The following is a 21538-nucleotide window of genomic DNA, read 5'->3' as shown; positions in this document are numbered from 1 at the left end:
TTTATTCCTGGTTACGTGACTGGGAAAGACATCCTCCCTGCATTTTCTGAGAATAAATTGGTAGGCTTCAGATATGTAGGAAACTACAGTTAGAAAAGAATTACTGAGTAGAGCAGCATAGGACTGGGAATTCTAATCTAAGATACCAGTGATGAAAATTGTAAGAATTGTACACTCTTGATTCAGACTCCACCATAATCAGCCCTGGCTCTGCCCAATGATGACACGTGGTTCTGAGAAGATTACCCTCAAGAGAATGCAGTCCACAATAGGGGGCCAGGGAGCCACTGACCATCCATGGTCTAAAGACTAAATCTCTGTAGTGTAAGATCACTAAATATAAACCCATGAGATCTAGCTCTTGACCGTTTGTGGCTTCTACCACTCCTTGCCATCGAAATTTGGATTGGCAAGGTGGTTAACCCACCACAATGGGAAATGTATTTTGGTCAGGGAAAACAGGCAAGAAGATAGCAGAACTGATAGGATAGTCTAGCCATTTGGGGATAAAGGCAGAAACAATGAATAGACATGAGTTTTGTTTGCTCTTGATGAATTCAGGAAGCAAAATTAGATCATGGAGGAAAGCTATGAAGCATTTTTTTAAAAAATAATTTGAACAAAGAACAACAAATGCTTCCCTTGCATAAATGCTTAAACTCTATAAAAGCGGCAGAGAATGAAGGAGTGGGAGGGCTGGATGTGTAGGATACCCTGGGAGTTAATTGCTAATTTACAAAGAACTAGTATATAAATTGCTGTTAATTAGTTTGGTAAATGCTTACTGTGGGCTGCTGAATTAGAACCTGCAAAAGGGTAAGATCGGCAAACTGGAAGGGATCAGCTCTCTTCTTAACTTCCCACCTTGTGTGAATTTTAATGGGATGAGTGCCATAATATAATATAATATAATATAATATAATATAATATAATATAAATCTCCAACTTATAAAGGAAGTGCACCCATAATGTGCTCAACTTGTGTGCATGTCAAGCATCCTCTTTGATGCTTGATAGACCCAGTACTATTTTTCTAGAAAAAATGGTGCTGGAACTCACCTCCCTTGTTCTCTTAGAATGACGCCCATCTGAGAGGTGCTGGAACTGAGTCCCAGCAAGTTCAGGCCGGAAAAAAGTCCTTTGTGCTTATCAAGCCAAAAGCAGCTCACCACCAAGTACATCTGTGTGACTGTGTCTTGGTGACTCTAAACTAGCCTGTTGTCACAGGTGCAGTGGCGGCGGCTATCTAATGGGCTTCCATGGGCAGGAGTCCATCAAAAAGCCCTTTGTCGAAAGCATGAGATGTGTTTGCTGGATCAGGCCATGGTTTAGCTAATTCAGCAATCTTAGGAAGAATTCCAACAGCCCACAAGCATCAGGTGGTCAACCTGCAGACTGCGGCTAGGTCTAACTCCTGCCCACCCCTGAATATTTGCTGCATAAAAGAACGAGGAAGAAAAAAAACACCATGTAAGAAAAGCAATGCAAAAATTTATATTTTATTTTAATTCAAAAATTTAAAATAGCTCTCAAATTCAGTAAAGTACGCTGAGACACAAAGGATAAGCCTCATATACAGAGACGGGATAACTTAAAATGTTATATACTGCAGACAAGCCAGCTTTATGTAGAATACATATTTACAGTTGGTTTTCTTTTTTTCCTTCTTTTTCTTTTTTTTTTAAATGGAAACCATATTTATACATTTTATTACATTTACAAAAAAAGCTGAATCTTCCACTACTTTTTACTACAATAATGAAAAAAGAAAATTTACATTGTGTCTTTTTCTCCACTGTACAAACCTTTATTTCATAAAAATATATCTCTGTACAAAAAAGTTTTTTTTCTTTTTTTTCTTCATTTTTTTTCCTGTTAAACTGTGTGATGCAAGTCCAATGGGCACTGAAAATGAAAAGATCTCTTGTCCAGCTTTCAAAAAAGCAACAGGGACATAAAAGTATCTCTCTCTTCCCCCTCCCCCCCGACGTTGATAAGAGAAAAGGAATTCATAAAAAAGAATCAAGCTTTCAGTGGGAGAATACTCAGCAGCAGGGGCCCCCTTGCTCTGGGTCAGCCTTCACCAATGTGGTGCCTGCAATATGTTTTTGGCTGCAACTCCCATCAGTTGGGAGTTTTAGTCCATAACATCCATAGGGCACCGGGCTAGTGAAGGCTGCCCTCGGGTTTGAAGAAGTAGTATTGACATTGCAACTTTATACTAGCTAGCCTCCCAGGGCAGTGGTTTTCATAGTTTTCTACCTTAAGGTAACTTTTCACAGTGGCTGCTCTGTTAAGTTCCCCTCAACTGCATGTGGCAATGGATTCTGGGGCCTAAGCTCAGTCCACAAGGGTCTGTTGACCACTTAAACTGAGACTATGCCTTTAGTACACACCAGAGATCAGTAATTGTGGGCAAGCTGCTCGCCATTTCTGATCTTCCTGAGGAACTTTGGAGAAGTCCTGAAGAACGGTTTGGAAACCATGTTCTATTGCATTATCTCAGCAAGTTTCAGAAGTGTAGTGTAGGCTAGGCTGAGAAGGTCCCCTGGTTTTAATCCCTATGAGAATGCAAGATGCTGTTTGCAGGGGAAGCTGGTACTCTCCAGATGTTGGTGGACAACAGCTTCCATCCTCCCTGATCCCGGGCCATGCTGTTCAGCGAGCAGGTGAATTTGTAAAAGAGAACACAGCTTTTGGCCAAGTAGCTCCCGAGTGACCCAAGAGCCAAGGAGAGGGGAGGCAAGTTCTGAAGCAAACTCATGATGGCAACAGTGGCGAGTGGAACAAAGTTCCTTCAAGACAATAATTTAAACATGCTACTTCAGGGGTATCACTGCATGGTGCTGGATGGGTTTGGAAGCATTCGCACTGCCACATGCAATTATTAGCCCTCTGTTACCCATGTCAAAAGTTTAGCCAGAATCCCTGAAGTTTTAACTCATTGTCCTCTGGAGAAAAATGGTAACAAGCCAGAGTGGAACAGACTGCTTCAGGAGGTGTTGGGGTCTCCTTTCACTGGAGGAATTTAAGGAGAATGGACAGCCATCTGTGAATGATGTATCTATAGCCTGCCTTGCAGATCAGGAGATTTGGACTAGATGATCTACAAGGCCCCTTCCAACCCTATGATTCTGTTCTACGAATCACCATTAATTTAGGGCTTCAGTTGGGGAAGCAGGGGACTTTGGGTTCTAGCATGAAAAGTTAGTGAACGTTGAAGGTTTGTTGTAGCTCAATATGGCAGAATGAGTGTCCAAACTTGCCCTTTTAAACAAGCTGTACTGTGTTACCTCCCATGGTTATGAAAATATTTCACTACTACTGCAGTTTAAAACCAAGCAAATTTCCCTGCATGTAGAAACCTATGCATTAGGGGAAAGATCCCTAGCCTGGCTCTCTCTCTCGACACTCACTATAGTACTTTTCTATGTGCAAATTGTTTCTTTCTTATGATGAAAGCTGCTCCTTTCTGCTGTCCCCAGCTGATGGGAGCTTCCACACAGAATGCCCAAAGTAGTTACACTGACTCTACTCTTCCTGAACTGCCCACACTCTCAGTTCCAAACAGCTCAGAGAAATCAGCACTACTACAAAAAATATATCACCAAATCAGTATTTGGAGAACGCTAGACTGCTAAGAAGTACACAAGGGGCGAAGGTGCACATTCACCCTGATTAGGCTATATTCCTGCTCAAAGCTGTTGACATGAAAAGGGTGAAAATTAATTCAGAGTCCTCAACACTAGCTGTCTGACAATTTACTCAAAATATACTTGTTCCCTGCAAAAAAAATTTTAAAAAAGGGATAAGGCATGGTTGTGATTTTACTGTCCCTGGTTCTGCCCAAACCTGGTTGTGTGTGTTAAGGCACCAGTATGTCTTTTCCCTTGCTGTGAGTCTCAGCTAAAAAACCTCAACTATCACCAAATGACATCTTCCGACGAAAGCATGCTTTCCAGGTTGAAAGCTTGAACCAAACCCAACAATACTGGTGAAAGTCAACGCTGCCGGTTTCTCCCTTTTATTGGGGTAGATGGCAAAGAATGCAAACACCTGTGCTCCTTTATAGGGATTAAAAAATGCAATGGTATTTGCACACAGTAAAACAATCCTGCACTTTGAGTTTCCTCTGGGATTCTAAAGCCGTTTGGCGTGGAAATTATACAAGTCGTTATTTGGGGGAAAGGTCAAAGAGTTCTTATCATGGGGTTGCTGTTCAAAAGTTCTTACTGTAAAAATCTCCTGAAAGGCTGGTAAGAAAGGTGATTCCCACTAAACATCAGGAAGAATTTCTTGATGGTAAGATCTGCTTGACAGTGGAACGAACTCCCTTGCAAGGTGATGGAGTCTCCTTCCTTTGAGGATTTTAGCAGAGGTTGACTGGCCACCTGTCATAGATGCTTAGTGGAGCTTTGCTTAGCTGATATTCTTGCATTGCAGGGGGTTGGCATGGATGACCCCCCCAGGGTTCCTTCCAAGGCTACAATTTTATTCTATGCTCTCAGGTGGATCCAGGATTACATCTAGAATCTTCTGGACATGACTGAAGCATGCTCCAGTTTAATCAGATTTTGCCTCAAGTTTGTTAAGCAGCCAGAGTAAATTCCAGCTTTAAACCATGCCCCAATGGCTACACAAATCCCAATTTTGTTTTGTCTGGGAAAATATGGGGCCCATCTAGCCTAGTTTACACAAATGGTAGATGAGGCTTTAATGTTCAGTCAACTGTAATATACCTTTGATCGCTTGATGATGGATGCTCAGTAGATGAGGCACATTAAACATGTGTTCTCGAGTGTACCACTTCAGACTACAGGTGGGGCTTTGCAGGGCTGTATTTATACTTATCCCTCTACTCTCTGAAATTTTCTGCATGTGGGGTGAGGGGAGTGAGGTAAATAGATGTCAAAGAGAATATTTTCAACCAACTCTCTCCCTGGCAGACTACTGCTATAACCAACACTGAGCTAGATGGACCTGACTGCATGTGACAAATGGGCTGCTCTCGACAATGCAAAGTCTCTAGTCTATTGCCAAGAGTAAAAATCCAATCTAGACCAGTAGTGCAAGATTCTGTCCTTGTAGCAAGAGATGGGGGCTGAGTGGGTTCGTTCAGGTTTTCACTTCAGTAGAGCAGTTGTGCACTCCAGCAGGAAGCACAGAATGTAATAAAATGGAGAAGAGAGCAGTTTCACAATGCTGCAGGCAAATGTATTTGCCATATTTTTTTTGAAATAAATGTAAAAGAAATGTGAGCAACCCTACTATGGTGGTACAGATTTTTTGGGGGTGGGGTGGGGGGTGGGGGCTCAGCCTCTTTTTCCCTAAAAGGAATCTACATGAGGAGGGAGGGGGTCAGAACAAAATGAATTAGTCTTTTTAGACACTGGTGAGGCCACATACAGTAACCAAAAGGACTTCATGACTCTCATGCTGCCATATTCCTCAGGGCATTATTCAAAAAAGCAAGGGAAGTGCATTTGTGAGAAATTGTTCCCCAGTGACAAAATATTGTAGTTCAAGGGCTGGCAAAATGCGACTGGCCTGCAATGAATGTGCTAGCTAGGGAAAGATGCTTCGATTTCAACTTTGACAACTGTGCAAATAAGGCTGCCCATCCCCTATGCCAAGAAAGGTCCCTGGCATGGTCCTTACTCTCTAACAATCCTGTCAACGCTAGCAAGGACAAAGCAACAATGGCAGCTGTGGTTTAAAAGGCAGGGTTCGAATTGGCCTTATACCTGGAACAAAGACAAGCAGCTGACCTTGACAGAATAAAGCAGAGGTTATTTTAAAGTACAGAATGAGGTGGGTTGGGTCTGGGTGTGTGTGGCAGGTTTTGCAGAAACCTCCAGTCCTTGAAGTAGGCTATTAGCCTGAAGTACCTACATGAGATGGGGGAGGAAGGAGAGAATGAACACATATGAAGCAACCATTTCTCCATTTGCTAAACCTGCTGCTTTAGTTCAATGTGATGGGTGCTTTTGTGCCCCATACTCTCTGCATCCAGGAAGTCTCGTCAGCCCCAATGCAGCCACTTCATCTTACATGTCTTTCACCACTTCTGGCAATTTAACGCTCTTGGATTTCCCTACTAGGTCACGATGTATTCCCCAGAAGGCGATAATCAACCAAAAACAAACAGCTGGACAACCTCTGGTCTCTGGGTTCTAAAATTGGCCAGAATCAGCTAGAAAAAGGCTCAGAGGTGGGGGGACGTGTTGGTGGATCCACTCCCATGTGGTCGTAACACAAGGGCTGGAGTGGGTGCTTTGGTTGATTTGACTATCGGCTGCAGGGTGGAACGGAAGGCAATGAGGATGTGGAGCGGTGATGAACAGCAAGGCAGTCACTCTCTTTCTCTTTCTCTCTCTGCATCAACTCAAAGGCACCATATCAACTCCACAGCCCCAACATTTCTGGGAGGGATGATCATGGGCAAAGATGAACCAGGAGGAACACCGGGCACTGGCGAGACTCCCGTCTCTGGAGAATGCTGCAGAGGAAGAGAAAACAAGAAGCAAGGCTGGATCCACAGCACAAAAGAGTTAACCTGCTCTCAATGGGCTGGCTGTTAATTCCCTCTACGTTTCTAAAATTGAGAAAGGGTTATAACTAATCCTTGCCTGCTTATTATTCCAAAGTGGTGTGAATTATGTCCAGTCATGTTCAAATCTGATTACCATTTTGTCCTTGTGGAACCTAAATAAACCAAGTAATTTTACCCAAAACAGCTGTTTATTTATGAAAATATTTACATTGCATCTATATTACCATAGAAAGGAGACCTTGAGGTGTATACAAACCATCATAAAAGTAACACCAAACGTGGACTCCATTAAGCACTGAGCATAGTCATCTGTAAAAAAACAACACCCTAAATGGAGATTGTGAGGAAGCTTAAGAAGTAGAGTGATTTATGGTATGGCCAGTAGCAGTTGGTGGGAGTTGTGTGTGGCCACGTTGCTGCTCTGCTTTCCCAACACCCTGCACCATTCCCTCTTGGCACAGTGTGGGCAGGAGCATTGTATTGGGAGCCAGTGTGGTGTAGTGGTTAAGAGCGGTAGTCTCGTAATCTGGGGAACCGGGTTCGCGTCTCCACTCCTCCACATGCAGCTGCTGGGTGACCTTGGGCCAGTCACACTTCTTTGAAGTCTCTCAGCCCCACTCACCTCACAGAGTGTTTGTTGTGGGGGAGGAAGGGAAAGGAGAATGTTAGCCGCTTTGAGACTCCTGAAGGGGAGTGAAAGGCGGGGTATCAAATCCAAACTCTTCTTCTTCTTCTTTGCTGTTGCATGCACACCACGCTGAGCTCCTGCTGCCTTGCCCCTCTCCCTCTCCCTCTCCTTCTCCCTCTGGATAAGCAGCAACAATGCACGATGTTAGGAAAGCAGGTCGGCAATGCAGCAATCCATCTGCACTGCCCTGCCAGTCACTACTGGGCATCCTGTCCCTATTTATTTGAAATTTATGTCCTAATGCAGAGGCCCAGATCTAGGAAGTCTTTGGCCTGTGTTGAGTCACCAATAACAAGGTTAGGAAACTCCAGCAAATACTTTGCAAATTAAAAACGCTAGATTACTTGTGAACTGGGAACAGCTGAACAACACGGCACTTACTGCGCAGGTTTGTTAAGTGCTATACCGCAGTGCACACGGTGCTGACTGTAAACTCTGCCTCGTTGGCCATGATATCCGTCGGCTGCAAGTTGCGGTCATACATGGGGTTTTCAAACGTTCCACGAACATTGGTGTTTTCATGCCCAGCGTAACCATTGAATGGCACCTTCGGTCTCCTTCTGTACCAGACAAGACCAAAAAGAGAGGTCAGAGATGGCCCTGCAGGGCATGCCAGCAGAGAGGCTACTTTGATTGAGCATTGGTTGTTTGTCGGGAGTTCCTTTAGACAAGCAGAGCCACTCTCCTCCCTACAAGGTTAAGCCTCCCTCCGTTTGCTTCCAGGTTTGCTCACCTGTGTTTGTAGAGATAGAGCACAAACCCTGCAATAATCAGGGCAATGAAAGGCACAAGGATAGCAGCTGCCACTGAACTGCTGTTGGATGCAAATGGATGTCCTATAGACTCGGCATCTCGTTCAATGATGTCTGAAAAGGAAGATGTGCCATTAAATCGCATGCCATGCTTTGCTGGGAGACGGAGGCTGGGGGTTCTGAGTCTGAATGGTCCATCCCTCGCCATGTGCCCACTACTGCATAGATATTTGCTCAATTCACATAACTTATGCAGAAAATATTGGCAGATAACTGGAAACTCTTATATGTAAGAGAAAGGGGAATAAATGCCAAAACTAACCAATTAGGCAAATACTATGGCAAGCAGAAAGCACTCAGGTTTGTCTCAGCCTAGACTCCCTCTATTAGCCAATCAGAATCAAACCTTTTATACATTACAGCTTGAACTGAAAATTTCCCCATTGCATTGCTGTATAAAAATTACAGATATAATAGTTATACTGGTATTAAAATAATGTACAAGTAAAAAATTTAAAGGATAGGATTTTTTTGCACGAAGGCAGGATAACTTACCTAGCCTCTGCAGGCCAAACTGCCCAAAACCTTTGCCATGCACAAATCCCTGGTAGACAAACGTCCCACTCGATGATTCTGGAGAGACCTGTGTATCAGAAGGAGGAACAAACTGCAGAATCCCATGTTTCTGATTGCATAAAGATTCTTTACTTTGGAGGGTGGTTTAGCATAGATTGCTAGACTTTTTCTCCAAAAGCCCCCAAATAATTTTTCAACAAAACAACATAACAGTACAAAAATGATGAAAGTACACATTTTGACAGCAAAGATATGGAGCCCACAGCAAAGAGAACTGATCACAGACAGCAGGTTGCTCATCCTGAAAGCAAATCCAGCCCTCCTGAGCAGTCTCTTCAAATGTTGAAACTGCTCAAGTGTAGTGTTGGGTCCGGGTGCTCAATCAGCCACCCAAAGGGCACTGATTCAGCTCATGCTGGTTGGACCAGCACAGAAACTAAGTATGCATGATTCTCCTCTGTCAATGCTTATGCTGGTCAGAGAGACAAATGTAGGAACCAGAGCTAAAGAGTCCCTGCAGATCGCCACTGTTGAACAGCTCTAACCGTCAGACTATTCTTCCTAATGTTTTGTTGGAATCTCATTTCTTGTAATTTAAATTCATTGGTTTGGGTCCTGCCCTCTGGGGCAGCAGAAAGGAAGCTTGCTCTGCCATCCATGTGACAGCCCTTCAGATATTTGAAGACTGATATCGTATCACTACTCAGTCTCCTCTTCTCCAGATTAAACACATCCAGCTCCCTTCACCATTCTTCATAAGGCCTGGCTTCCACTGTGGTGCCCACAACTGGGCATAGTATTCTAGGTGTGGTCTGACCGAGGCAGCATAGAACAGAGCTATTACTTGCCTTGATCTGGGCACTTCTGTTGATGCAGCCTAGAATTGCATTCATTATTTTTTTGCTGCTGCATCACACTGTTGACTCATCTGAAGCTTGTAGTCTACTAAGATCCCTAGATCGTCTTCTTTTTTTTTACATTTACTGGTGTCAACCCAGATGCCCCCCATCCTATATTTGTGCATCTGATTATTCCTGCCTGCGTGTATATCCTTATCTTTGTACCTACTGAAATTCATTTTGTTAATTTTGGTCCTGTTCTCCAATCTGCTAGGGTCATATTGAATCCTGATTCTACCTTTTGAGGTATTAGCTGACCCTTCCAGTTTGGTGTCATCTGAAAATCTGATGAGTGCCTCCTCTATTCCTTCATCCAAGTAATTTATAAAGATGCTGAACAACACCGGGCCCAGGACAGAACCCTGCAGCATCCCACTTGTCACTTTCCCCCCAAGATGACAGGAAACCATTGGTGATCATACTAGATTAGGAGCTAAAGATCTGGTGAAGTGGAATAGAATCCAGCGGGTCGTGTTGGAGAGGATATTCCATAACTATAGCAAGGAGGTCACTACTCCAATTAGTAATCTTATGTCGACTTTTACTTCAGACTCCCAGTGCAATGGCTCCTGCTGTTTCTTGTTCTCATCCCTACCCCCACCCCCGCCTTCCACAGCTCTATACGTCTGCCATTGGAACACTTCAGACAAATTCTGAAAGTGTAATGTGTGGATGGGCCAAATGAACAAGACAATACTGGGCTGCGCTAATACTTACATGACCATCTAAAGCCCACTTTTCGTTCTTGAATTTGTTCATGAAGATCTCCACCGGCCCTGTAATCTGGTACACCTGGAGGAGCAGGTGGACATCTTCTCTTTTGTAAATACCTGTAAAGAGAATACAATGAGAAGGTTGGTCCTTCAAGAGCTTGTGGCTTCTCTTAGCAAAAAGAAAAGCAAAAAGACTTCTTCACACTTCCTCTTGTCTCACTGCTTTTCCCTGGGGAAAATCACTCTTTAGTGCTTATTTGGAACAAACAACAATTTGGGTTTTCTCCAAATTTCTGTTTCCTTTGACTTAACACTAAGGAGTGGGCTTTCCCTGGAAAAGGAGTGGGGCAATGGGAAAACTGTTTGGACCTATGCTTTCTGGACAGAAGATGAGCCAAAGTGTGGACAAGCCCTGACAGAGACACAATGAAAGTGACAGTGGTGGGTAATATCCTAGTGATATTGGAGAAGAAGACTTGCAAGCTCTTTCACACACTGGACCTGCACTCTCTAGTTGCACAATGCTAGAGTTAAGATGCATTTTATTTCAGATGCTCCTGTCTTCAGGCAGCACTGAATTATTCAGGATGGTGAAATTCCTAAGAGCTCCAAAAAGCTCACTCCAAACAAGGTGGATGGGTGATGAAACATCAGACAAAGGTAAGTGCGTAAGTGCGCAGCGATGCATCTTGGAGGCAGAAAAATCCTAACCATGAATAGAGTTTCAGTGGATTATCTGGAAGCTGACCTCAGCTTGCCTCTTTGATCACTTGTTTTGCCTTGACTGTTGGTTAGATGCCTGAACAGGGAGGACTAAGGATCGCTGCAGTTCATGACTCTACACACTTTATTGCAAGGGACCTAAGGAAACGGCAGTTTCTGGGTCCTCATTGGTCTGATGCAGGAATGAGAAACCTGTGGACCCTCCAACTGGACTGCAACTCCCATCAGCCACAGCCAGCATGGCCAATGGATGATGGGAGTTGAGTCCAGCAACATCTGGAAGGCTGCAGGTTCCCTAGCCTTGGCCAAATGCTGCCCTTATTTCGGCAGGGAGATAGCTACCTACATTTTTAGCCATAACCTGGCACCATTAATACACTATTAATTTGCTGTACTGTATACTGCAGGGTTAGGACTTGCCGATCGCATGGTCAGCGGTTCGAATCCCCGCGGCGGGGTGCGCTCCCGTTGCTCGGTCCCAGCGCCTGCCAACCTAGCAGTTCGAAAGCACCCCCGGGTGCAAGTAGATAAATAGGGACCGCTTACTAGCGGGAAGGTAAACGGCGTTTCCGTGTGCGGCTCTGGCTCACCAGAGTAGCTTCGTCAAGCTGGCCACGTGACCCAGAAGTGTCTGCGGACAGCGCTGGCTCCTGGCCTCTAGAGTGAGATGAGCGCACAACCCTAGAGTCTGTCAAGACTGGCCCGTACGGGCAGGGGTACCTTTACCTTTTACCTTTATACTGCAGGGTAGCCAATGTGGTGCTCTCCAGGCTTTATTAGACTGCAGCTCCCATTATCCACAGCCAGATGGCCAGTGGTCAGGGATGATGTGAGCTGCACTACAACCAAATCTGTAGGACACTACATATTGTGCTAATTAAGTGAAGTATGGAATTTTTCTACTTCCTTATTAGCCAACATGGATGGGCAACTGACTGCATCATCTGTGGCAAATAAGGATATATGGAAGCTGACCTACCAGACAGTTGTAGCTCCACACCACTGTGGTCTTTCAGGGTGGCATTGACTTTACTGGTGACTGGGTCAAAACTCGTGACAGAGAGCATAGTCAGCTGCTTCTTGCCCATGTACTCATAAGAGCCTTTCCAAAAGGAGTTCTTTGCAAAGACGTCAGCGGGAACTAGGAACAATGCAAGGCAGAATATTTGCAAGAAGATGGCAACAGTTAGCCAAAATTGCCTGACATTCAGTTTCATACTAACTGAAGCTGTCCATGGAGTTTCCATGGAACTGTGGTTTGGTGTGTGAATGCAGAGTGCACTGCAACTAGGGCAAGAGGCACCACTCAGTGGTAGAGCACCTGGTTTGCATGCAGAAGGTTTCAAGGTTGATCTTTGACATCTCCAGGTAAGGCTAGGACATACCCCTGTCTGAAATCCTCAAGAGTCTCTGCTGCTCAGTGTGGAAAATATTGAGCTAGGTGGACCAATGGTCTGACAAATGCAGCCTCCTATGTTCTTAAGGAGAATTTGGTTATCACCCCTAGGCCAGCCCTTCCCAGTGAAGTAAACTAAGTGAAGTAGGAGCACAAGGATAGGCAAGCAGGACTTTATAAAATGTTGGCAGCCTAGCAAAGGGTGCAGATGACACATCCCTTCAGAGCTATATCTATGAGCACAAACAAAGGGTTTTGCTCACCACTTGGGTTCAAGGTTGCTAGGAAATCTGCAGAGACATAACTTAGAGGAATTATTATAAGGCATATTGATATGGGGCAAATAGGACTCAAGCCTTAGGATATGGTTCAGGATAGCAGAAGGGATGGCTTACCCTTTAATTCTGCATTGCTCACTAAAACTACCTGGTCCTCTTACACTGAAATCATTCAGTACATTGAGCAAACAGACTTTATACTGGTGCTTACAACTTTAATGCGCATATGGGGCAAAAAAAGCTTCATTTATCTGTGAATTTATCTTCCTTTACTTCCAATTAAGAGCACTCATTTAAAGTATTTTAGTTGATTAATGGAATGAGTTTTGATCTATTAATCAGTTAATTATTTGATTCCACTTGCATAAATTTGCAAGCACTGATTCTGTTGGGGGTGTGGGTGAGTGGAATTGGTTCTGTGCCATTTCTTGTTTGAGCTAATTTTCTAAATTTGGTACTAAGGTTTTAATAAAGGAAAGCAGTACCTGACACCTTGGGAAGAGGCAGGTCCCTTGCAGTGCCCACTGGTCTCCCACTGGGACGGATGTCCGCTATAAAAAAAGAGACAAACAAAGGTCAGTTCTCTAAGCAGCGCAACACACAGGTCTGCCAGAACATGTGAGGATACAAGAGGACCTTTCTGAATAAAGGAGAACATTGTTGTGGTGGGAAGGGTTAGGTGAAAGACTACAGGGGCTTTCTTGGTAGAGGTCTATAAAATTGTTGTTATAGGTTTTGGGGTCAGTCTGGATGATACCTCTGGGTACCTTTCCAGGCCTGTGATTCTGTAATCCAGTGAGGTCTAGAATCTATAAGAGGGAGCTTGCTGAATCAGTAAAAGTAGTTCCTTTTTCAAGGTGGTCTTGACCGGCCTCATCAGCTAAGTTAGCTAAGAAGAGATGTTGCCATAGTGACAACTGGATATGCTTCCAGGAGGAGGATAGCCATGTCCTCTGCACACACCTTGTTGGGCATCAAGTCATCCTAGGTTTGTGAGTTTGGTTTGTGAGTTTTGGCTGGTGCTGGAAGCTGGAGACACAGAGGCCTATCTACTCTGTGCTGGACCCAAAGCTGTGACATGGGGCTTCCCTGGAAATCTAATGGGGAAGCAAGATCTGCTGAGGCATTAATGTTGTGAGCCCTTCTATCTTATGCTCAAGCTATATTTACGTGTATATGAAAACATATATCCTACAGACACCACAGTCTTCACTGGCCGTCATTCCAAGAAAACTGAACCCTGGGAAAGCAGTGGAACACATAGAGTCTCTCACCTCTTGGCGATTGGGACGCAAGCAACACTGAATGGGGAGAGACAAGACTGAGGATTTTCTTCCCCTGTGGTGATATGTGTATGGCAGGCAATAGGAAGTAACTCTTTCTGCAGTGCATAATTCAATGATGTCAGAAGACATGGCCTTTCTTAAATAGCTTTTTTTAAAAAAGGACAAGCCAAATCCACAGAGGAGAGATCAATTTATGGGAGGAGTAAGGAAGCTTTTTTGGACCATGGATGCCCATATCTTTTGAGGAACCTGCAGGTCAGGGGATGCATGGCCCAGCATTGGGTGGAGGCAGAGGCAAGAATGGGTGGTGTAATGGATGTGTGTGTGGGGGGGGGGGAGAGTGAATAAAATGAATGAATGGCCAGGATAGTGCAGGATATAAATGCGATCTTGCGATCTCTCTCTCTCTCTGAGTCTGCAGGCAAAGGACAAATTTCAGCCTCATCACAGAATGCTTACCAAGGCAAATAGGGGGCTTCCCTGTCCAACTGCCATCTGCTTTACAGGTCCTGTGTTCTGATCCTCCGGTCAGGTAAAAGCCACTCTGGCAAGAGTAGATCAGGGTGTATCCGAGGGAGGGCAGGTCCAAAGCGCCCACGTTGGCATGGGATGGGGTTTCTGGCTCCTTGCAAGTGTGAGCTAGAATTATACAAAGAGAGTACCCTGAAAACTCAACACAATTTACACTTACATAAACTCTACACAGTTATGGAGATGGACATCATTTCTAAGGAGCAGGAGGGCCCAGTAGGAGAGGCTGCTGGGCTGGATGGGGAAGTCCTGTGAGCTGCAAATGACCCACTGGTTAGAGCTTCCCCCTTGCCAAAAAATGATTTAGCTGCTCAAGCCAGTCCTATTGAGATCAGTCAGGCAGAGGTGCTCATTGTAAGATGCCAGGGGTCTCTGGTAGTGGGGTTCAGAAACTTATTTGTTTATTTTAATTATTTATATACCACTTAATGATGTCGTTTCTGAGCAGGGTACAATAGCTTTACTCTTTGAACCATCATTGCCGCTTAACAGGTAAGGGAGCAGCTGCACTTCAGCACCCCCAGTGTGGATGGCCAGAGAGTGGTATTGCACCAACAATCTCTGTAAGCTCTGGGGTTAAAGCTGCTGACTCTGGCCTACCGCCTCAGCCAGAGCAATGTGTTGCTCAGCCACAAAGGACAGGGACTTTAAGACTTTGGCTTAAAGCACACCCTCTGATAAATGCAACCTCTTAGATCTCACCCCTATTTCCTTTTGTGCCATGTTTCTAGACACAGATTTGTGCTTCAAAGCTCTGTGTCTGAGCACTTTTTTTTTGCCCCAGTGCTTTCCACATGAAAATCCACACTTTATCTCTGAAAACAATTCCACGGAAAGCCCAAATTGCTGCTTGTTCTGATTCAGCATTAAAGAGCGGGTTTTCACAGGGATATCACCAGGGAAAAAGGAAGGAAGGAAGGAAGGAAGGAAGGAAGGAAGGAAGGAAGGAAGGAAGGAAGGAAGGAAGGAGGGAAGGAGGGAAGGTGCTTGGACATGGAACACGTGGACATGTTCCTAGAAAGTGTGGGGCAAAAGGATGAGCACTTAAACTAAAAATGGCCAGTGGGAATTTTGTTTATTCCCCAGACCTTATTGCTGTATCAAAGCTTAGCTGCTTGCCAGAGTGGAAGTGGAAGATGTCACAAGGGCAAAAGTGTCATAAGCTCCCCTTGCGATTGTGCTGCTACTCTGAGCACTAGGCTCACTAACCATGAGAGGAAGATAAGGAGAAGGGCTGCAGAACTCAGTGGCACAGCACATGCTTTGACCCCCAGCTTCTCCAGCAGTAGGGCTGTGAAAGACATCTGCCTGGGTTTATGGAGAGCAGTTGCCAACCAGTGTAGACAGTGTACACTTGAATCTAAGCAAGTTTTCTATGAATGGCTTTCAGAATGCCAATCCCTGCTTCACCATTTTCTGGCCCATCTGCTTCCCAGCTGGACTCCCTGCCTGGATGGAAGCCACTGGCTTCCAGACCACCAACCCGTACATTTTCCATGGGGCAATTAGAAAATCTGAAGGCAGTTTAGGAGACTTGCTTCACCACACACCCCAAACCCCAGGATTTTAGTGCAGGCTGCACCCCAAAAGCCGGCCAAGACATTCTGCTTCACATCAGGCTGCAAGACTCACGGATGCAATCAGGCTGCATTCCACTCCATGTCAGGTTTGGGAGACAAGCCCGAGTGGTGGAGCCCTGCAACAGGTATCCTTTGTGGCACTTGAAATAGACGATGCTCCCGATCTGTGGGTATGGAGAAACAGGGACTGAGCGGTGGAAAGAAAAGGGGTTTACAGCCTTTACAGCCTTGGAACCTGCCTGCAATTGCAAGCTGTGAGATGTGGCCCAATAAACTCAGGTGGCATATTTAGGCAGCTCAGGCACTCTCACAGCCACCCTTCCCAGAATGATGCTTTGAGAGCCTCTCTGGACTATTGAGAAGGGTATATGTATTCCAAATAATAAAATAATAAAAATAATTGGTGCTTTTTAGGGTGCAGCAGGGACTCTACTGTTAAAGTTAGGGTGAAAGAAATAACCTAAGCAGGGGGGAAGTGGGCTAAAATGAAGAGGAGGAGAGGGGTGGGGGCAGTGGCAGCAGCACAATATCTTGTGCCAGCCCAGTTTACGAAAGGCCATGCATAGCAGTAGCCAGAATGTTGGACTGCAGAGATGTGGATTCAATCCCCCAGTCAGCTGTGAAGTTCACTGGGTGACCTTGAGCCAGTCATTCTATCTCAGCCTTGGATTGTGTGTCTAATGCTTGCTGCTCTAAGTTCCTTGGATAAAGATGTAATAATCAATAAACAGGTATATACACCAGGATGGTGCTCAGCACATGAAGGGAAGGGCAACAGAAATAGGAAGTTGTGAGAACCAGCACTTGCATCCCACTGTCAAGGGAGGAGGAGAGGAGCGGATTTAATTCTGAGTGACTAGTAGTCATTAGATGCAGGGGTTGGTTTAGCCCCTACCTCAGTTCAGGTGACCCAAAGAGCCCCGCAGCATCAGATTAAAGGTTTATCTAGTACACAGCACCCCATTTCCCCACAATGGACAACCAGCTGCCTCTGGAAAATCCACAAAGCAGAACTGGACCACAATTGCCCTGCCTCCCACTGTTGTTCTTCAGCAACTGGTATGCTGCCTCTGATCCTGGAGATCACAGGTGACCACCATGACCAGTAGGGAGTACTTCTGCACACAGTACCCAGCTAACCTATGGAATCTGCTGCCACAGGATATACTGACAGCTAACAGTTTCAAAAGAAGGACAAGACAAATCCCTGAATGATAATGGTAGTGACGGCCACTAGTCACAAAGAGTCAACCAGTTGCTGGGAACAATTATTGCTCCTCATGTGCTTCTCAGAGACATTTGGTTGACCACTGTGGGCAGCAGGACGCTGCATGAGGTAAGCCTTTCGTTTGGATTCAGTAGGGTCTTCTTATGCAACACATTTGCACTTCAGTTCAATCAAAGGAATCATTCTGTGTCTGAGAAACGTTACGTGGAAGGGAGACTAGATTAGATGGATGGAAGGATCGAGAGATACTATGCATCAGGCAGATAAAGGAGTTCATTTAGAGAGAGTAGAGAATAAAATTAGATCAATAAAGAGGCAATAATAATTACCTGATAACCTTGGGAGTTGTTTTGCATTCCATAAAGGGGCACACCAGGATCTATACATGTTGTGTGTGTTGAGTCTGATTAGAAGCAGACAGAAATGTAGTAAAAGATTGAAGAGCAAGGAAGAGTTAATGGCACTATTAATCTAGCATTATTTATCTCCATTTATCTTGCTTAATTCCAACAAGTGAGCTGTGGCAAAGGGATGGGTGAATCTGTCAATTTCAGTTTTTTTTCAGCTTCTCATCCTTCTAGTTGTAAGTTCAGCTCTCCACATCAGTTTGTGATTTATCTAAAGAATCCCTCATGAAAGTCCACCAGCATTTTGGTATGACTTTCTCCTACTATACACAATGTTGCCTAATGTATGCATTTTTGCAAGCAATTTCCCCTAACAGAATGCAATTTTATGCTATTTTCACTAATAATAAAATGCACATTTCCCCCTAATACACACAAATTTGTACACAATGTTTATTTAGATAACTGGATCATTAAATTCAGAGAAGTATGAGTCATGAAGGATAGCTTTGATTTTGTTCAATGATGGTTATGGGAAGTGCAAAATAGGTAGATTCCCATTAAATCCAAACCAAACTGAATTTGGTTTGCCATTCTTCCCTATGGTTCTGATGAATGTTGCACTGGGAACTTCTGGGCTGACAGTTTTACACTACAAGGCTCCATGAGCCCTCCCCCAATCTTGTGTGTCTGGATATTTAAAGTAGTAGCCTGAGACAAAGATCTTATCTCAGGTGTTGACTGGGAAAGGGAGAGGACTGAAGATCCCATCAACTGCAGTAGGGGAGGCACACAAGGAGTCAAGTGTCTCATACCCTGGTCTAGCAACCATACCAATCACTCTCCCTCCCCTTCTCTCTCTCTCTCTATACACACACCCATCCATATGTATATATGTATATGTGTGTGTACATACACACACACACCCCCCCCTTCTAGACATTTCGTTGTCCACTTTCAGCACTCACTGGCTCATAGCTTTCATTGGTGAAATGCCCCACCAAAATGCCCTCTTACCTATGCAGCTTGGCTGTGTTCCACTCCACGATCCATCAGATTGACAGAACCTCCTTGCTGATCCCACCAGCACCAGTGGAGGCAAACAGGAATACGAGACAGAGGAGCGATACGTGAAGCCCCGGTCTTCACGCCTCCCTTCAGCTGGGATTCCCGGGTCACCACAGAAAACGGCTGTAACAGAGCAGTTAGGCTACCTTAAAGGCCACCAGTTCAGTAAGGCAAACGATTCCCAACTCAAATGAATCCTCCGATTATAGACACATCCCACATAGAGCTGCAATTTTAAAGAAAAACCAGCTTCCGGCATGAGGGGTAGGCGAGCATCATTCAGTACACTTCTGCCTTGTCACCAATTACTGTTTAATTAATTTCCTTCTACCCACCATCTCCTAGCAGAAGGGTTGAAGGAAAATGAAAGGTAAGCTTCCATTTTTCAACCCTGCTTTGGATTACATTTAAAATGTATCTTCAATTGTACAGTGGAAAGTCACCATGTGGCACCGCATTAAACAAGAAATCTTGTTTTGTTCTACAACAGGTGAGGGGAGGTGCGCAGTACATGACCTCCCCCCACCCTCAATCTTTTGATAGCCATTGTCCAGGGAGGACGGTGGGAAGAAGGCACCTTAATGCCAAGCTTTCCTATGGCAAGTTATTTTAAGAGAACCCAGTGCAGCGGTGGTGTGGGCCGATGAAACTCTCTCTGCACAGAAACAATCAAAGCTTGTTCAATCACACACAGTTTGCGCTTGGAGAAGGATTTAGCATCTAGCAAGCCTTCAAACACTTCCTCAGCATCAAGGGCCAAGTCTGCAAACAGAGCTTAGCTTCTCATTTTCTGTCTAAATGAAAGGCAGGTTTGAAAAGGGGTCAGCAAATGCCACCCAGCATTTCCCTCTGGTGCAAGAATGAAGAGGATGGGTTGTAAATTGTGGATTTGATGACACCTTTGGATCAGCGGTTTGTGTGTTAAGTAGGACTCACAAGTAGAGTAGAGTGGGGTGGGCTGAGGCTGGGCCACTTGAACCAAGGGAGTGCTTACAGGTCCCCCTGCTCCGCTGCAAGAGCCTGCACCCTGCCATTTCTCTCCTGCCTTGATTCCCTTTTGGGAAAGCAAGTAACCTTACCCACTTTGCCTGTGATAGACAGAGACATTTGGGAAATGGCATGAAGTCTGGGCTCAAGTTACTTCAGTGGTCCTTCCACAGGCCTCTGGGTCCTGGCCTTAGCCCAAAGCAGGTAATGTCTGGAGTGAAATATGTCCCACCCATTCCACTTCCAATTTTCCCCTACAGCACAGCTGAGATTGCATGCTTACGAAAACACTGCGGAAGTTCTCCGCTCCATGATCCATTCCCTTCACAGGTCAGAATTGCGGGCAGGGATAGCTGGTATCCTTCCAGGCAGTTGTAGCTCACGCTTGATCCCCAGCTGAAATCTGACCCCACAACTTTTCCATTGGGGACAACCTGAGGAGGTTTGCAGATGATAGCTGGGCAGAGAGAACAAAAGGGCACATTCATTCCCAGGTAACCATCGGGGATGAGCAGAATCCAGTGGTTCAACTCCCCAACGTTTTGGCAGACAATGGAATGGATCCAGATTAGATCTCAGCATCCAGAATGAATAATGCCAGGGGTGGGAAAGTACACTAGGGGTCATATCCAGGCTTCTGTCAGGCCCTTGGGACTCTCTCCTCAAACCATGGCTCCCCCCCCTCCGGCAACATCCTTCACTGTTCCTACTCCATGCCTTCTCTAAATACTGCAGTCAAGGGCCGCAGTAATGTTTCTTGCTTGCCTAAATAGAGAATGCATGACTGGGACGCAGTCTATTGTACAAAAATCACTTTCACTGCTCAGTTTACTTTTATCTTTGGCCTCAGCCATCATTGGCACACAGTCCCCATAAATTTGTCCATGAGGGAAAAAGTAAGGGAGGCAAGCAGGCCCAATGGGGTTGAAGTTAGTGCCTGGGGCAGAATCATGCTAGTGGAGGTGATCTTTCAGATAACATGGCCCCAAACTGTTTGGAGCTTTAACCATCAAAACCAGCACTGCTTCATTTGGCGGCCCTCGCAGATAGGCATTCATTGGTTTAAAAGAGAAGAGCAAAAACCCACCAGGTCTCTCTTCTCCAAAGGAAATTGACTTCACAAATGCCAGTCTGCCCTTTCCACTTGGGAAAGGGAATAATCAAACACTGCATGGATATAGATGGCCCCCATTAACAAGGGGACAAGATGACCACAGCATACATGCAACCAGCCATACAGTAAGCTGGCCATCTGGAACATCTGTTGTATGGTAAAGTGGACTTCAACACACATGCACACCCAGTCAGAAACCCATGGAAGGAATAGTAATATTCTCCTTGTCCTATTTACTTTGTGTGCAACCATGATAATTGCAACCTTGACAAATGGTTGTCCATATCAAGCGCTGCAATCCAAATTTCTTTGGAAAATCTCAGATTATATTCCCAGGCATACAATGCATCTTAAAAACAACAACAACAACCTAATCCTGAAGATGCTGAACAAATAGGCCTTACCTTTGCAGACAGGTTTTGTTCCATTCCATGTCCGGTCCTTGGTGCAGGTCAAAGCAGAGGCTCTGTCTGTCTCCATCATGTAGCCAGGCATGCACAGAAACATGACAGTCTTATTGTAGGTAAAGTCATTGCCTAACCGAATGCCATTGGCTGGCACTCCAGGATCCCCACAGTTAATAACTGGGTGGGAAGAAAAACACATAAAGTGGTTACATTCTCAGAATGTCTCCAAAGCAAAGTTGCAAAGCTGGCCTCTGAATAATGAGATATAATGAGCAAATCTTCACTTCAGTTCTAAATATAAACCTGTATTTTCTCCAGATTGCAGATTTGGGTGGGTGAAAGCAGAGAATGGCCATTTGCCTAATTCCTAAATGATGTGCTGGGTAAGGCTAAGCTAAAATGCCACACACAC

General features: G+C 44.9%; 1 protein-coding gene across 12 annotated transcripts in view; it reads right to left on the bottom strand.

Annotated features, from left to right (window-relative positions):
• Nucleotides 1-3795: 3795 nt before the first annotated feature.
• Nucleotides 3796-21538, bottom strand: part of CSMD2 (CUB and Sushi multiple domains 2) — a 492033-nt gene continuing 474290 nt past the window's right edge. For all 12 annotated transcript variants that reach the window (XM_081199993.1, XM_081199989.1, XM_081199994.1 and 9 more), the window contains 13 exons: nt 21124-21303; nt 19889-20062; nt 18568-18741; nt 17533-17606; nt 16028-16139; nt 14324-14503; nt 13064-13129; nt 11884-12045; nt 10186-10298; nt 8549-8636; nt 7975-8107; nt 7623-7801; nt 3796-6499 (listed from right to left, as the gene is read on the bottom strand). In XM_081199993.1, coding sequence (XP_081056119.1) covers nt 7642-7801; nt 7975-8107; nt 8549-8636; nt 10186-10298; nt 11884-12045; nt 13064-13129; nt 14324-14503; nt 16028-16139; nt 17533-17606; nt 18568-18741; nt 19889-20062; nt 21124-21303 — 1616 coding nt within the window. In that variant the 3' untranslated portion in view covers nt 3796-6499; nt 7623-7641. The remainder of the gene's footprint in view (nt 6500-7622; nt 7802-7974; nt 8108-8548; nt 8637-10185; nt 10299-11883; nt 12046-13063; nt 13130-14323; nt 14504-16027; nt 16140-17532; nt 17607-18567; nt 18742-19888; nt 20063-21123; nt 21304-21538) is intronic.

Source organism: Podarcis bocagei (assembly GCF_964188305.1).
Source record: "Podarcis bocagei genome assembly, chromosome: 7".
In the NCBI taxonomy this organism is placed as follows: Eukaryota; Metazoa; Chordata; class Lepidosauria; order Squamata; family Lacertidae; genus Podarcis; species Podarcis bocagei.
The sequence above is the reverse complement of the archived record's forward strand: the minus strand, read 5'-3'. Positions and strand labels throughout refer to the sequence as shown.